The following is a 17,697-nucleotide window of genomic DNA, read 5'->3' on the forward strand; positions in this document are numbered from 1 at the left end:
CAGAAACCCAGCGGGGTATGCTGCCACCTGCAGCCCTAAGGTCGCCCTCAAATTCGTCTCAGTGCCCTGTGCTTAGTCCTGCCCGGATGGGAGCACCCCTGGCCTGGTGCCCTCACAGCACTCTGGAGCCACAAAGGCCCTAGGGAAATTCAGCACCCCAGTTGCCTGCACTGCTGCTGCTCCTGGCGGGGGAGGAGGGGAGGGCTGTGGCACGCCTAGAACCCAAGGCTTCTCTCTTTGTGTTTCTCTGGTGATTTCCAAGGCCCTTCCCAGGTGACCTACCATGAGAAGGATCAGGAGCGAGGGCTGGCCCTGTAACTGTCTCAGGGATTCCTTTCCAGGGTCAAGATCCTTGAGGACATCCGGAGGCTTATCCAGCCAGCTGATATCACCTACAAAGTGGTCTTCAGCTTGGACGAGCCTGGGTAGGTGGTCCACAGCTGTGGGGTGGGGTTCCTGGGGAGACTCCAATGGACTGCAGCTGAGAACCTGAACTGTTCCCCACTAGTAATGCCCTCCTGCTCCTGAAAGCAGCACGGTGAACACTCAGGGTCATGGTTGATAAGTGTGGCAGAGAGGAGGGCCGGTACTGGGGTGTTAGTTGGTAGAGCTGTGGCCTTGAGAGCTGCTTTGTGTTCCGGCTGCTGCACTTGCGACCCAGCTCCCTGCTTGTAGCCTGGGAAAGCGCAGGGGATGACCCGAGTGCTTGGCCCCTGCACCCACGTAGGAGACCTGGAGGAGGGTCCTGGCTCCTGCCTTTGACCTGGCTCAAACCCAGCCCTTGGGGTTCATTTGGGGAGTGAATAACAGGGTGAAAGCTGTTGCTCTCTTTTCTCTATAACTCTGCCTTTCAAATAAATAAATCTTTTGAAAAAGAAGATGCATAAGGGAAGGCTTGTCTTTAATAAATGTCAGGCTGTGTCCAAGAATAGCAAGCACGCTGCGCTCACGGCTTCTCCATTTCATCCCAGGCTTTCGCAAGACACCACTTCCAGCTGCCTGAGGTTCTTTTCCAAGTTTGAGTCAGGCAACCTGCGCAAGGCCATCCAAGTGCGGGAGTAAGTGTGGGGGCGCTGCAGGGTGGAGGGGTGGCTGCCGCAGCTTAAGTAAGTATAGGGGGGCTGCGGGGTGGAGGGGGAGTGGCTGCCACAGCTTAAGTAAGTGTAGGGGGGCTGCGGGGTGGAGGGAGGTGGCTCCTGCAGCTTAAGTAAGTGTAGGGGGGCTGCGGGGTGGAGGGGGGTGACTCCTGCAGCTGAAGAGAGAAGTTGGTGATCCTCTGGTGCCACTCTGGTCAGTGACCTCACAGAGGGCCTTGAGATCGGCCACAGTGGGAGAACTGTGAGACTGTACATTGGATGTCGGGTGGTGGACACTGCCAGTGCCCCTGGGGGCCCTCACCAGCCGTGGTCGCAGCTCGTGTATTGCTGTGAATACAGCGTGAGGCGGACAGTCCGTGCTGGGGTGTGGGAGCCTGTGCCTTGATGGGTACCCCAGCTTGTTTTGTTGGCCTGGGGAAGTATGTGCCCCCCAACTCCTGCACCCTCTGTCTGAGCATGTGTTCAGAGGCAGACAAGGTCAGGGTGGTGAACATTGTTCCAGAGACAGTGTGATGCCAATGAGCTTGAGGGGCAGAGAAGAACTTCATGGTCAAGGGGAGGCAAGGGCTGCATGGTCTCAAGGAATGAGGGAAATACAGGGAGGCGTGCCTCCTTCCAAGGGCACAGGGTCTGCTGCTCACCGAGGGACCATTCCCTCTGTCGGTGCAGGGCAATCCTGTTTCCCTGAGACCCACAGGCAGGAGGGTGCTTGTCCGGCTCCTGCAGGTACCTGGGGGCAGTGGCAGGCCTGGACCCCAACAGGGTTGGTGGTCACAGATGGACCACGGCATTAGGCCATGCGGGCACCTTTGCTGCCTTCCAACCGGAGATGTGCCAGTTCCCCAATTGTACTGCTGACCCTTCACACACCCTGTAGGGGCAGGAGCAGAAGCCACTGGTAGACTTCTGAGGAAAGGCAGGCCTCTTGTCCTAGAGGGGCACCTGGCTCAGACAGTGGGAGCGCTCACTCAGGGGTGTGGACTCTTCATGCCTGACCGTTCCGAGGGAGGTAAAGGGATTTTTACTGATTCTCTGTTTACCACACCAGGGCTCAGGGAGGCCTGCCCCCATCACAGAGACAGGCTGAGCTGCATGGGCGACAGAGGCAGACAGGTGATGAGCCGCCCAGTGCCTGTTCCCTGCGGCTCCCACTTTCCCTGCTGCTGCTCTGCAGATGGTGCACCCCATGGCCTGAGTGGACATCTCAGCCAAGGCCTGGTCTCTGGTTCTGACCCAAGAGTAGGATCTGGCTGTGGTCAGTGTAGCTGAGCCCCCAGGGTGCTCTGAACACGAGAAGTCTGGGTGCTGACGGTCAGTCGGATGCAACCGGGGGCAAACAGGTGCACTGACCTGTCCACTTGGCTTTCTTGCACTTGACTGCATGTAAGTTCTGGCTCAAAGTGCAGAAACAGAGCAGGCAGCAGGGTGTGGCTAGCCTGGTCCAGGCTGGTTGCTCCGACAGGGTACCCCATCTGCCCTACCCTCTATTCCCTGTCCTGTGAGTCCTAATGCTGCCTCTGTTGCCACACCGGGAGATAGAGCCTCAGGTGCCCATGGCCCTTCCAGGGCTGCTCGGCTGGAGCTTTCTCTAGGCAGTGCACACGAGGCAGCTGCACTTGTGTAACTGACCCTGCTGACGCTCTCTTGAATCTCGATGCCTGTGCCCGGGATGGAGAGATGAGAGTGGTGATAGTAACACCTCAGCCGACCTAGACCCCAGGCCTCATGCCTGAGAACTTGCTGGAAGCTTCCCTAGGGACCTTGTGGAGACCCTCCCGTCTCACCTCTGCCGGCAGGTTCGAGTATGACTTGCTGATCAACGCTGACATTGGCAGCTCCCAGCACCAGCAGTGGTTCTACTTTGGGGTGAGCGGGATGAGGGCTACTGTCCCTTACCGCTTCAACATCATCAACTGCGAGAAGCCCAACAGCCAGTTCAATTACGGTAGGAGTTCCGGGGCAGTGGGGACCTCCCAGAGAAAGGAGAATGAGGCCTTTTGATTTGCCTGATATGCACCAGCAGCCCCACAGGGGCTGGCCTGTTTTGGGTGCCTGGGTGTGGTAGGTGGTGGTTGGCAGATAGCAGGCAGCTGGGGATCCTCCCTCTGCCCTATGCACGGGGCAACCCCCTGCCTCCAGCTGAGGCTGCTGGAAGGGCCCTTTATTCCTTAGCTCTGTCTCCCTGGTCTCCCTGGTCTCCCGGAGCGAGTGTTTGCACCTGCCGTGGCAGCATGGGATGGCAGAATCCCCTGTGGTACACCCATGACCGACACCCCAGAGAGCTCCAGAAACAGTTCAGATTCTCCTTTGGAGGAGACATGCACGGTGCCACGGCTGGCGTGTGACCTCGTTTGTCTCCAGTGGTTCTGAGGCTGGAGGGGCTGGCCTGCTGCCTTATTGGGTGGCATCTGGGCTGGTGCGCAGGGCGCTGCCTTATCGGGTGGGCCCACATACAGGGTGCTGCCTCACGGGGTGGTGTGTGGGCTGGTGCACAGGATGCTGCCTCACTGGTTAGTGTCTAGACTCTGTGCAGGGTGCTGCCTCACTGGGTAACGTCTGGGCCCGTGTGCAGGTGCTGCTTCTCTGGGCAGTGTCCGGGCTGTGTGCAGGGCACTACCTCTGTTGCCTGCTAACCACACAGCCTCCTGATGGTGCAGAACAGGGAACTGGAGACTTGACCCTTGCACTTCATTTGTGTGGCTGCTGTGGCCGTTACCGTAGGCTGGAGGGGTCCCAGAGTCCCAGTTTGGTTCTCAGGGCAGTGTCCCCCAGGTGGGTCTGGGTGGACACCTTCCTTTCCTCGGCCAATGCTGCATGCCCGGGCCACTCCACCTCATCTTTAAAGTTGTCACATGGCTTCTATTCTCCCAGCAAGCTTCCCTTTTCAAAGGCCATTCATGATCTCATGCTGGGCCCTTGAATAATCTCCTAGTCTCAGGATCTTGCACTCACCAATAGGAAAGAGGAAACAGTGTGGAGCGCTGGCCAGAGCAGGCTCCTTAGACTGCCTGGAAGGGGCTCCCTCTGCTGAACGCTCCACAGGGACCCCAGTGAGTGCAAGCAGTGAGCCAGCCAGAGCACCCTCCCTCACAGAGGCAGGCAGCAGTGGGGGTTGGGGGACTGAGGTAGAGTAGGGCTGCTGAGGTGAGGGAGAGCGTGGGCTACACCTAAAGGTTCTGCAGATGACAGTGTGGGTGGGCAGACGTTGGGCTAAGGCAAGACCCTGGGGCTTCACTGCCTCGCAGGGGGAGGGGAGAGTGTGGGAGGAGTGGGCAGAGTGCGGGGTGATCCATGGGTCTGGTGTCCTGTGGTGGGGGTGGTTTGGGTGGGGCTGTGCTAGCAGGGCTGAGGCTAGACCCCTGAGACTGCGGTGCCTTGCAGGGGTGGGGGGAGCATGGGAGGAGTGGGGAGAGTGCGGGGTGGGCTACGCCCTGTGTCCTGTGATGCGGGCGGGTGGGGAGGGAGAAGGCCTGCTTGCTGCCTAGCTGGTGAACCTAAGCTTTATCCTGTCTCCATCACCACCCTTTCTGCAAAGCCTCTTGGGCCACCCCCAGTTCACCTTTCTGGCGCGAGGCACAGCCTTCTATGTGCTCTGTCCCTCTTTCTTGCTCTGTCCTGAGCCCTGCTTTTGTCCTGTGCAGGGATGCAGCCGACCCTGTATTCGGTGAAGGAGGCCCTCCTTGGCAGACCTGGCTGGGTGCGGGTTGGCTCTGAGATCTGTTACTACAGGTAAGGGGGGAGGCTGCGTGCCCTCGTGCTGTGTGCGGTTGGCCAGGCCCCGGAAGCCTGGGCCTTGGCTGCACCCCCTGAGGCCCACCTGTCCCATGGCAGGTGCCCATTCTCCTGGGGCACAGCAGGTTAGGTGGCACCCACAGCTTCCAGTCTGCTGGAAGACAGTGTGTCGGTGTTGAGACCTTGTTTTAGGCATGGCCTGGAGCTGGCGCACCAAGCCTTACTCCCTCCCCTGTCCCCACAAGTCTGGAATGCGCTGGCCCAGGCTGGCCCAAAGCCCCAAAGCATGCATGGCACATGATTCTGCAAGGCGACCTGGTGGCAGCAGAGGGGAGAAGGGTTTCAGAAGTCACTCTCAGTACTGGCTCACGGTCCATAGTTCATCCTGCGAAGTCGGAATTTAAAATGTCCCTATGTTCAATGAAAAAAATGCATTTGAGGCCCCTGAGTTGCTTCTCGGTATGTTTTCCTTGGATGGAATATAAAACTCAAGTTCATAAGAACAGGCGTGTTGGAGACATATTTCATTATTAGCTCATGACTGGTTTCTTCTGAAAAACTGGTACATTGGTACTGGTTCGTGGGTAAAGTAGGTCTTATCTTGAGACCCTTAAAGTCTGTTCTCACATCTCCAGAGCTCGAGCTTTTCTCACGCCAGAAGAGAACCGCGTGTAGGGCCGGCGATGTAGCCCAGCACGTCAAGCCGCCCCTGTGACTCTGGGATCCCGTGTGGGTGCTGATCAAGTCCGGGGTGCTGAGGCCGCACAGGAAAGTGAACCAGCTGACAGAAGATGTGTCTCCCCCTTTCTGTCTAACTCTGCCTTTCACATAAATAAATAAATATTGATTTAGAACAAAAAAGAAGAAAGGAAGAAAGAGAGAAAGAAAAGGAAAGGAAAGAGAGGGTATATGTGTGTCCCATGCTTCTGGGCTCTGGGGATGGCCAAGAGGTCAGAAGGTGCGGTTTCTGCTGCCATGTCCCACACAGGCAGAGCCAGCATGGAAGGCCTCATGGGGCCGGCCTGGGGTGCTGTCGCAGTGGGCCTCCCCGGACACGTGAGCCTGTGATTCTCCGTGGGATTTCTAGGTATTCAGAAACCCAGCAGGACCTGTTCCCTCTGAGTCGCTGCTGGGGTGCTGGAGGCCCTGCCTGCAGGACATAAACAGGAGAGCCCCACTCCGTATCAGGAGCTAGGAAGACCTGCTGAGATCTGGATGGCTCTGGCAGTTGGGGAAGGGACCGGACACGCAGAGGGAGGGGCTGTGTCTCCCCCCCCCCGGGGAGTGCAGGGGGCCAAGCAGCAGAGAAGGGTCTCCAATGCAAAGGCACAGCCCTGGCTGGAGGAAAGGCCTTGGAACTGCGTTCGGATTCATTAGCCACACAATTGCTGTGTGATTAAAGAGCAGGGGTGGGTGGGGATGGAAGGATGCCTGGAGATGTCATCGCTTCTCCCACCAGCCGAGGACGGCACAGATGAATGGATAAGCTCACTGCATTGTGATGGGGCTTGTTTCACAGTCAGTCACCACACTGTTAACACGTTTCCAATAACGTAACCCAGCAGCAGGATGGATGTGTGTGAGTCCTCTCACCCACCAGTCAGAACACCTCCCCTTTGCCGTGCGGCTTGCCTCTACCTCTGTGCCTTCATCTGGCTCTCCACTCTGTCTGGGCTGGTCTGGGAGAACCTGGTACCCTTAGCTCTGCATCCCTCGTGTGTTAATGGAGACCCACCAGTTTTCTGGCCAGATGGAGTGTCTCCTGGTTGGAGAGATGTGAGCCGAAGGGACTTCAAAAGGCTCTTGAAAATGGAGCCAAGAGGTGTTTACTGAGGGATTACCCCTGCTCCGCCAGGGGAGCTCCCATGGTGTGAGGTGGAGTGCAAGTGTGGATGTGACTGCTGTGCCGTCATCGAGTTTGTTTTGTAATCATTCACACAGGCTCACAGCGATGGCCTGAGGGAGGACAAGCTGGTCCCCACACTACACATTAGATGATAATAATTATAAGAGCACAGTCTCATTCTCTCTTGTTGCGCTCCACTGGTCTTCTGGCCCTGCCCTGAAGTCCCTCCCCACTTCTTTGCCACCTCTGCTGTCCCCAGTGATGTCCAGTAGCCAGGAAGTCATGGGGCCCTCTGGAGAGAAGAACCTGAAGGGCAGATGTGTGGAGTTCCACGTGGTTTTCATTTCTGCTTTGTTTCCTTCCCATGATGTGCGTCCCTCATGCCTTTCCCATTCTGTCCCCACCTGTGGCTCTGCCATCATCAGACATGGAAGGGCACAGGCAGAGTGGCCAGGGCACACAGCCTGCCTGTCTCAGCCCGGGGACACAGCCCATGTGTGGCTCTGTCATTATCCAGAGCTGATGGGCGCAGGGAGAGTGGCCGAGGGACACAGCCTGCCTGTCTCAGCTGATGCTCATCTGCATGGTGAGTGGGGCTGCGGCAGCTCACTCATGAAGATGAATGTGGTAGGAGTGCTCTGGTCACGCTTGTGCCCCGGGTGTCAGGAGAGAGCGCGGCGGCACTGCCAGCTCTGCAGCCCCTGGAGATCCTATCAGTGGACAAGAGGGATGCCACTTGTTAAGAAGAGTGTTGTTGTGCTCACAAGATGCCCTAATGCACTCTGACGTTTGCTCGTCTTCTCCTGCACTCTTGGATGTAGATGGAAGCCAACTGGGCTGCTTATAACTCTGCGTAGATGTTTCCTGCTCCCCTCACTGGGGGCTTTGAGTACAGAAGTGTGGCTTCTTGCAGAGGTAAAGGGCTAGGGAGCGGGAAGCAGAGGGGGCTGCTCAAACATGGGGGTGCTGGACCCAGCGGCATGGCCTAGCGGCTAAAAGTCTTCGCCTTGAACGCCCCGGGATCCCATATGGGCACCAGTTCTAATCCCGGCAGCCCCACTTCCCATCCAGCTCCCTGCTTGTGGCCTGGGAAAGCAGTCGAGGACGGCCCAAAGCTTTGGGACCCTGCACCCACGTGGGAGACCTGGAAGAGGTTCCTGGTTCCTGGCTTCGGATCGGCGCCGCACCGGCCGTTGCGGCTCACTTGGGGAGTGAAACATCGGATGGAAGCTCTTCCTCTCTGTCTCTCCTCCTCTCTGTATATCCGGCTTTCCAATAATAATAAATCTTTAAAAAAAAACATGGGGGTGCTGCGTGTGTCTGCCAGGTGGCGGTAGATCTGAGGGCTCTCTGAGTGGAGCTCTGCTTCTTCCGCTGGGAGAGCCAGCTGGGAAGGAGTGTTCTTGGACCCATGTTCCCCTCTTCTACCCCAGGACATGACGCTGGCAAATTACCCCTCTCAGCCTGAGCATCTCTGAGAAATGGGGCCGGGGGTCGGCCTGCCCCAGCTGTCCTGCGGGTCGGTGGCAGGAGATAAATGCTTGGGAAGCTTTCTCGGGGCCCGGCGTGTGGCGGGTTGGCCGGTGTTAGCCGTCACATGAGAGGCCGAGCAAGGACTGCATGCCTGTGGCAGTCGGAGGCGAAGCTCACTGCGTCCTCTTCCCGCTGCCACCTGTTCTCCTCACGGTCCTGCTGGGTTGAGGACTCTGGGTACCTAGGCAGCCCTGGCTTACGAGGGGCAAACTGTCAGACGGCCACTTGAGCTGGCCGAGAGACCTCTTGTGCCTCTAGCCATTTGCAGGAGGCTCCTGATGACAAGACTAAAGACCACGGTTATGGAATTAGTCCCGTGCGTGGGGGTGAACCCTGTTTCCTGTGCTCGTGTGGACTTTGTCAGGATGGAGACCATCTGCATGCCTCGTTGTTTCCATCTTTAGAGTGTGTGTGATGAAGGAGCTTGTTAGGATGAGGGATAAGATGATCACGTCCTCTTAGGATTGCTCCTGGGGTCAGGGCCAGTTTGTGCGCAAACTTTAAACGAGCAGCTGCTATGCTGGGCTCTGTGCCAGGCGTGAGCACACGCAGCTGCACGGGCCGGGTCCTGCCGCTGAGTGTTGGTGGCGAGGGAGGCGTGGTGCGGTCAGGCCTCAACCCGCGGGGAGCTTCCGGGAGACAGGGCTGAGGGATGTTGGTTAAGTGAGGAAGAGGGCATGGGAGGCGTGGAGCTCCCAGAGGAGGCATGTGACTGCTGTGCAGCCCTCTCTGGGTATGTTTCTCACGCAGTCGGCAGGGCAGCAGCTGCCCTCGGGTGAGACCTGGCTCTCAGGGATGGAGAGTCGCCCAAGAGGGAGCTTCAGCTGAGCCATGCCCAGGCGTGACAAAGTCGAGGCCTTCCGAATCAGGCACCCATTTAGCTGGGGGCAGGGCCACCTCCCACATGTGCCAGCTGACTCCACTGAGAGGCCTGAAGTTCTCCGAGGAAGGGGTGGACCTGGGTCTCCTGCTGCTGAAGCTGCCTCTGGCTGAGGTGGCATCCAGCAAGGGTCCTGGCAGGTCGGGATGGCCACACACACTCCGGTAACGGTGGACTACCCAGCAGCGAGGGCTGCCCGGGCAGCTGAGAGAACAGGCGTCCAGCAGTCGCAGTGACCCGGGAATGCCTCGCTGCATCGTGCTGGCCCGGCCCTTGGAGACTTGAGTGGCAAGAGCCGGTGTGTCTTAGCAGCTTCCCTTCCTGGGGCACAGGCAGGGCTGGTCTGGGCAGTATGGGAATGTCCTTTCTTCATCCCCTTGTCACTATGTCTCATGGCTGCTGTGCTTCCTGCTCTGGGTGAGGAGTGGGGCCTAGCCAGGGCAGAGCACCCGTGACTCTCAGAGTGTTATGGTTCCCCAGGTAGGGCACATTCTTTGTGCTCTGTGTCTGCAGGGGAAGAACGTGGGGTCATGAAGGCCCCCACCTGCCAATGTGAATGTGCCTGCAGGTGCGTGCCCACTCGCGTGTGTGTCTCCAGGAGAAGCACTTCCCTGTTCTTGTAGTGAGGAGGGCAAGGCCTCAGCCCATGGTTCAGTTTGGTGCTGGCCGCCTGTGCCTCTGCAGTGGGCTTTTCGGTGGTCTCAGCAGCTGGGACCACATGTGCTGATCTCACCTGCTGCTCTGTAGACTTCCCAGGACCCAGGATCTAAGATGCCACACAAATCAGGAAAGATGGGCTCATGCAGGTGACATATCTAGACCACACTGAGGGCTGAGCCACCCCTTTAGGCTCCTCTTCTGTGAGACCCTCATGTTGCAGGGCAGTCACGGGCATCTTGTGTGGCAACGGGGGCTGTGGGGCAAAGCTCGAGACGTGGCTCAGGCCGCGGCCCAGGGCCATCTGCTTCTCTCACTCTGGTGCTGAGTAGATTCTAGAAGTACTTGTGTTGACAAAGCACAAGGCACGAGGTAGTGGAGTTTCTGTTAGCGTCTTTCCCCTGCGTTTGTTTTTGCCTAGAGGAGGATGTCGTGGAGGTGGTGAGAGGCAGGGAAGAGCATCCCGTGACCCTAATGCTTTGCAAGAACACCCAAGAGCAATGGTTTGCCATCTCCTTCCTATGCCCTTCCCCCCATGGATCTCCAAAGCGCGCGGGCTGGGCAGCCAGGATCGTGCATCCGGAGGGGTTTGGGTGTGCTCTGCTTGACAGCTCAAGGAAAGCCCATGGAGCTGTTGAGAGATGGGTGGGTGGGCGGGCAGGCTGTGCCCCACAAGGGCACAGCATGTGGACTTAGGTGGCCTTGGCTGCTGCCGCTGCTCATTCTTGCTCTTCTTCTAGGAACCAGTACGCTCAGGGTGTGGCTGGTGCCGGCGGAGCGCCCGGGAGGTGTCACTACACCCTCACCTTCTGCGCCACCTTCCCGCACGGTGAGGACGTCTGTTACCTGGCTCACCACTACCCCTACACCTACTCAGCCCTCATGGTAATGCGCTGCTCATGGCAGGGCCATTCACAAGACCTCTGGAAACCAAGCTTGTGGGAGGGTAGCAGTGGGGAGGGGCTGCCTTCCGGAGGAGCCAGGAGCCAAGGACCCCATAGCTTGTGTGAGGGAGTCTCTGAGGGGTATATCTTAGACCTCAGGATGGAACTAAGCTAGGGTAAAACCATGCTCAGGAGCTGAAGGGAAAGTGGGGGGCGTGGGCCTGTCCCTGGCGTGGACAGCCGGGTCAGCCTTCCCAGTGCTTCCATGGCCTTGGTCTGGAGGTTACTGCCTGGGCTGGGCAGGATTGGGGGTGGACACAAGAAGGTAGGGGTAAGAGTCACTCTCAGGGCGTGACCTCCTCCACCGCAGCCCTTGGCACTCGAGCTCCTCCAGGTGAGGTGAGGGCTCACAAGAAAGCTTCCCGTACACGGATGCTGCACATCTTGTAGATGTCCTTCATTTAGTAGGAGTTGACTGTCGCTTTCCCCTGGCTGTGACGTGGATGTGCTGAGGGGAATGAGCACGGCCTCTTCTAGAAACAGTCCCCTGCTCTGTGTTCATGGAGGATGTAGCCATGCATTTACAGTGATGTGTGCATCCTCACACCTGTAGCAACGTGTGTCTGTGCATATGAATGTGTCAGCTCCCTTACACCTGCAGCCCTGTGTACCTATGTGCACTCTCGCCCTTGTCTCCATAGCAGTGGGTGTGCACCTGCAGCCGTGTGTACCTGTGTACACTCTCACCCTTGTCTCCATAGCAGTGGGTGTGCACCTGAAGCCATGTGTGTGCCTGAGTGTGCTGTTCACACCTGGAGCCATGTGTGTGTATCTGAGTGTGCTGTCCACGCCTAAAGCCACGTGCATTTACCTGAGTGTGCTCTTCACACCTGGAACCATGTGTGTGTGCCTGAGTAGTGTGCTGTCCATACCCAGAGCCACGTGTGTGTGCTTGAGTGTGTTGCCCAGGACAGCAGCAATGGATGTGTGTACCTGTGTATGTTGCCCAGGACTCGAACAATGGCTGTGTGTGCCTGAGTGTGTTGCCCAGGACTGGAGCAATGGCTGTGTGTGCCTGAGTGTGTTGCCCAGGACTGGAGCAATGGCTGTGTGTGCCTGAGTGTGTTGCCCAGGACTGGAACAATGGCTGTGTGTGCCTGAGTGTGTTGCCCAGGACTGGAGCAATGGCTGTGTGTGCCTGAGTGTGTTGCCCAGGACTGGAGCAATGGCTGTGTGTGCCTGAGTGTGTTGCCCAGGACTGGAGCAATGGCTGTGTGTGCCTGAGTGTGTTGCCTGTGACTGGAGCAATGGCTGTGTGTGCCTGAGTGTGTTGCCTGTGACTGGACCAATGCATGTGTGTGCAGCACTTCTGTTCAGCTGTCACGGTGCATGTTGCTAAGTGGCACTTATCCTGAGGTCTTAGCGAGATCGTTGTAGTTGACGTGTTTCCCCCACAGTGATGTGGGGACATTGAAGATATCCCTGTCTGTGTCACTGGAATAAGGAGACAGCTGTGCTGTCCCAGGGGCAGGGGATGCTCAGCTGGTTCCCCCGGGTGTCCTGTTTGGAGTGTTCAGATATTAATGCAGGAAGTGTGTCTTGGCGCACAGAACAGGGTCAGGATCCCTGGCTGAGCCGCCTGCTGCCCTGTGAGAGGCTCTTTGAGGGGGGAATGGTGCCCCAGTGAGGAGCTGGGTCCAGGCTCAAGCCTCTGACTCACTCACCGGCCTGTCCTCTTGCTCTGGGGTTCCTGGCTGAGCCATGTGCTCCCCCTATAAGAGGAAGGATACCCTGATGAGGACCACGGATCCAGGTTCAGGCCTCTGACTCGCTTGCCGGCATGTCCTTTGCTCTGGGGTCCCTGGCAGCACGCCTGGGAAGCAGCAGAGCTCAGAGGGTGAGATAATGGTGAGTCCCCTGGCCTCAGAAGAGGGTCTTGCTTGCCCCGTGCTTTGTGTTACAGGCGCAGATGGTCCTGGGTCTTGTGATGATGTGGATGTCTCAGACGGCCAAGGTCTTCCCCCTTTCCACAATCAGCTCCTGACCTGCTCTGTGATGCTGTGTGCCCGAGGGCTCCCCTTAGACCCACGTGTGTGTACCCTGTGAGGTCCACCTCCCACTGTGTCCCTTTGGATGGCAGGCTGGTGTCCCCGAGCTCATGTGAAGCCTGCATCCTTCCACCCATCCCTGATTGCCTCTGGTGCTATCTGTGTCTCTGGACCCACTCACTGGTCTATAGTTGGCCAGGGACAAGAGGAGCCCATGGACCATGGGGCATTCATCCCGCCTTGGAGGGGGCTGTGGAGGCCCTGGTAGCTGAGCCAGCCTGTGGGCCGGGCGTGCTTCCCAGGAGCCATGCATGTGGTAGGTGAATGACAGAAGAAGGTTTGCCTTTGACTTGCTCCTGCCTGAACGAGGCGTTTGTCACTTTGAAGTAGTAACATGGGTAATCTCGGTTTTAGGTTTTCCTTTTCCAGTCTCATCCTCTGTGGACGGGAAGCCACAGACCTGGAGAGAAACCCTCCTCCAGGCAGTGCTGGTGAGCGGGACTGGGAAGGGCACATTTTTCCTTCCACAGATCTGAGCGATGACCCTTGGCACGTCTCTGGTGCTGTGAGTCACACCAGCACTTGCCCTTCCCTGGTGCTGTGAGCCACACCAGCATTTGCCCTTCCCTGGTGCTGTGAGCCACACTAGCACTTGCCCTTCCCTGGTGCTGTGAGCCACACCAGCACTTGCAGGCATCCTGACAGCAGAGGCCATGTGTGTGCTGGCTGCTTTTCAGTGCGACTACAGTTTCAGAACTTTAAAAATTGTCCTATTCTCCCATAATGGGACAATTAGTGCTTGCTTCTTTGATACTGATATATTCCAGATGCTTGCCAGCAGCTCGGTTCTGTAATTGGCCGAATTATGGAATTAAAATAAAGCTAAAAGAAAGAAACACAACGTTGTGATAATTGTGAAGCAAACCAAGTCCTAGCTTCAGCAGCTGCATTGAGATCCCGCAGTGGTGATGCTGGCTTCGTGTTGCTAACTGTGCTCCTTGGAGCGGCAGGTAGGGGTCCCCCGGCTGGGAGCAGCCCCAGGAGAGTGGCTCATGAAGGGTTTAGCAGGTGAAGTCAGGGTGACTCCCTGGGAACTCACAGCTGTGTGAGTTGTCAAGCGGCAGGAAGAGCGTCCACAGGTGGAAAGCACACGGGAGAGTGGCTAAAGCTCTTGGGGCTCGGCAGCGTTGTCCCAGAGACGACACCCACTGTAGGAGACGCACAGCGAGTTGTCTTCAGGGACAGGGAGTAGAGGAAATGTGAGGGAAAGAGAATCACTTCGAATGACTTAGGATGCTGTGGGAACAAAACCTTTTTTTTGTTTTTGAAGATTTATTTTTATTGGAAAGGCAGATCAGATTTATAGACAGAAAGAGAGATAGAAAGATCCCCCATCTGCTGGTTCATTCTGCAAATGGACAATGGCCAGAGCTGGGATGAATTGCTAGCAGCCAGGAGCCTCCTCCAGCCCTAAGGCTTTGGGCCTCCCTCTACTGCTGTCCCAGGCCACACATAGGGAGCTGAATGAGAAACAGAGTAGCTGGGACACGAACTTGCACCCAGGTGAGACCCTGGCACTTACAAGGTGAGGATTTAGCCATTGAACCATTGCACCGGGCTCAGTCACAACGTTTTTTAAAAATTATTTATTTGAAAAACAGAGTGAGAGTTGGTGTGTGTGTGTGTGTGTGTGTGTGTGTGAGAGAGAGAGAGAGAGAGAGAGAGAGAGAGAGAGAGAGAGAGAGATCTTCTATCTCCCAGTTCAATCCCTGATGGCTGCCATGGCCAGGACTGGAGCCAGGAGCTAGCAGCTTCTTCCAGCTCTCCCACATGGATGTAGAGGCCCAAATACTTGGGCCACTCTCTACTGCTTTCCCGGGTACTGTAGTGGGGAGTTTGACTGGGAGTGGAGCACTGTGGACGTGAACTGGTACCCAGGTAAGATGCTCCAGTCTGAGATTGCAGCTTATCCTGCTGTGCTACAGCATTGGCACTGGTGTGTACAGTATCATATGAAGGGCTCAGAATAAATGAAGAGTTTATTTATCCGGTGGGAAATGGTGACTTACACGTGGGAGATCAAGGGTACATTGAGCACACTGCACATCAGCACTGCCAGGCAAGCAATAGGCAGAGAGCACTTTGGACCAGAATGAAAGCTGGGAACCCATGAGGCAGTGAGGGAGACAGCATGCCGGAGGCCATGCTGTGTGTGACTACAAGGACAGTGCAGTAACAAGATGGGGAATCAGCCTGGCCTGTGTGGCTTGCTCTCATCCAGAAGCAGTTCCTGGGAAGGCCTTCGTGAAGCCTGATGCGTGGTGTATGGGCTGGAAAGCCAGCTGGGTGATGGACAGCTGGGATGGGTTCGCAGGGGCTCGCAGCGTCAGGCAGGCCACGAGGATGCAGTGCTTACCACATTTCCTCTTGGTTGGACGATGTGGATCAGTTCCTCTATTGAGCTGATCGGAAGCCATTCTGTAATTTAGAGTAAAACTAACTCACAGAAGGAATCTGAGTGAAAGACCCCTTGGAAGTATCTAGAATGGCTACTCATGGCTTTCATAGTGTGGCTGATGAGCATACCTTCTTCATTCTTCCCAAATTCTCAGTGATGCAAGTGCCTTTAGTTTTCGTGGAGACAGGATATTAATTCCTCTTTTGTTTGCAGTTGCAGGATCTGATCATTTCTCTCAGCCTAAAGTAGGTCCCTTGATTTGGGTAGTGCATGTGGGTGGGTGGGGAAGGTGGGGGGCTCACGGGAGGCTCGGTGGCCGTTCCTGGTGACAGGTGTTGCTTGTCGTCCTCTTGGGATGAGGACCCTTAGACCCTGGCAAGATTGTTTCAGGGATGGCCTTCCTGGGCAGCACACACAAAGCAGGCCCTGTCTTGGGCGGTGGTCGTGCTCCTGCCGAGGGGCACGGAGCACAGGGGGTGCCTGAGTGCAGGATGTTCTTCCTTTCTCACTAACAGGGTGCGCTGAGGTTGAGGAAGGTCTTTCATGCAAGGGTCCAAGGGGTCTCTGGTGAAAGAGAGAAGGAGGAGCAGGGCACCACTCAGGGAGCCCTGGGATGGAGTAGTTTGGACCTGCAGGGGGATGGGGCTGTGGGATGGGCCTACAGGGGGATGGGGCCATGGGATGGGCCTGTAGGCCACAGCGTCCGGCACAGTGTCTGTCACAGAACAGGAGGGCTGTCAGGGTCACGTGGGAGTTGCCCTCATTGTTAGCAGTTTGGTGGGCAGGTACCTGCAGAGGCCCGGCTTCAGTCACCATCAGCCTCAGTGCATCCAGTGCCTCAGGCCCATCTTTCTGGGTGTGTGGCAAGCATCCCCTCCTGGAGCTCACTTTCAGGAGAATAAGTCAAAGCCGTGTTTGTGAAGGAAGTGCAGCAGCAGGGAAGAGCTGCTTTCTCTAGCAGGTGTGTTTGCAGGACAGGTGTGCAGTACCCCAAGGGTGGGGCACGGCGTGTTCAGAGCCCTCACTGGCAGGTCCAGGCACGAGATGCCACTTGGGACCGTGTGAGGAACCCATGTTCACCTAACTAGGCAGAAGCAAAGGGTGGGAGACGTGCGCTGTGAGTGGGGGAAGCGCGACCACAGTAGAGATGAGCTTCAGCCTGGCCTGCCTCTGCCTGCAGCGAGGGAGTGTGCTAAGGCGGCCCTAGGCTGAGGACAACCTACCCGGCACAGCAAAGGCTCCCTGAGCATCTGTGCTCCAAGTTACTGTGCCTGCTGGCTTGACTGACAGACCTGCCATCCGCTCAGCTCCCTGGACCTGACTCATGAGAGCTAGGCTGGAGCTCTTTGTTGAAGACCTGCACCTAGAGATGTCCCATTGAAGAGTTCCTGTCACTGTGACTGTGGAGAAGACCCCCACCATTCCTGGCAACGCTGTCTGTGTGGACTTTTAGGGTCTTCATAATATGTAAAAAAGAAAAAAAACAGATTTGATGAAGCAGATGGTACAGAGACAGATTAGAGAGACAGGGAGACACAGGGACACACAGACACATGCATGGAGGCAGGCAGACACATGTATGGGGACACACACATGGAGACAGTGACATGCAGACACACCAAGGCATCATCAGGACACAAGGGGACACACACATATAACATACACACAGTCACAGACATGGGACACACATGGAGATATCCATGCAGCCTCCTGGCTCTCTTCCTGGAGCCCCCCATCCCACCAGCAGGACAATGAGTTGGGGACATTGCACAGGCCTGACAATGCTCTCATGTGTTTGAGTTCCCTGATCTCCAAGCCCTTTTTGCCGTGGATTTTCTGTGTCCTCTGCAGTCCAGTCGCAGGCCCTTGGCTCTGTGGCACGCTCATGGCTGGCTGAAGTCTGTGGAGGCCAAGCTTGCCAGGTTGCCCCAGGCGTAGGGCCATGCCTGACCGCTCTGACCTGCACTCCCAGGGGCTGGCTTCATGACTCCCACTGCCTGTGTATTCTTCTTCCTCTGCCATTTTAATGTATATGTTTCAATCCCAAGTGATTTGATTCTGAAGACTTATGAGTTTTATATGTTCATTGTGCATCGTGCCCTTTATTGAAATACGATTTTAAAAATCCCATTTAATGCCCTCGACTTTCAGTGTGACTGTTGTCTATCGCTGCTGCCATGCCTGCTTTAATTTATGTTTGCTGATTCCTTTAGTTTCAATATTTCTCCTTTAAAATGTTTGAGCAGAAGCAAACACGAAGACAGTCTAGGAGCATTTTTCATACACATTATGCTGTCTTTCTCTTTGAAGGTATCTCTTGCTCCGCACGCTGGGATTTGAGCAAGTCTCAAGTTTGGCCGTCTAACAAGGCTGATTCACTTGTTTGTAACAAGTTTTGCTTTCCTTCTGCCATTTTGCTTCATGCTATTTTTTAAGCTTATTCTGATTTTCCTTCTTAGGTAGTGTGGACCACAATTTCTCTGACTGAATGACCCCTCTTACTGTTTACAATTACCCTCTTGCGTCTTGATAACAATGGACTTGAACTCGTGTTTTCCCTCT

At 56.3% G+C, this 17,697-nt stretch overlaps 1 protein-coding gene across 1 annotated transcript in view; it reads left to right on the top strand.

Moving 5' to 3' along the window:
- The window catches only part of AGBL1 (AGBL carboxypeptidase 1), a 508,639-nt gene that overhangs the window by 110,265 nt on the left and 380,677 nt on the right, over positions 1–17,697 (top strand). Inside the window, exons 12-16 of the mRNA XM_012929213.3 lie at positions 342–425; positions 972–1,058; positions 2,894–3,042; positions 4,739–4,826; positions 10,486–10,630. Coding sequence (XP_012784667.3) covers positions 342–425; positions 972–1,058; positions 2,894–3,042; positions 4,739–4,826; positions 10,486–10,630 — 553 coding nt within the window. The remainder of the gene's footprint in view (positions 1–341; positions 426–971; positions 1,059–2,893; positions 3,043–4,738; positions 4,827–10,485; positions 10,631–17,697) is intronic.

The sequence above is a fragment of the Ochotona princeps genome, chromosome 6, assembly GCF_030435755.1.
Source record: "Ochotona princeps isolate mOchPri1 chromosome 6, mOchPri1.hap1, whole genome shotgun sequence".
In the NCBI taxonomy this organism is placed as follows: domain Eukaryota; kingdom Metazoa; phylum Chordata; class Mammalia; order Lagomorpha; family Ochotonidae; genus Ochotona; species Ochotona princeps.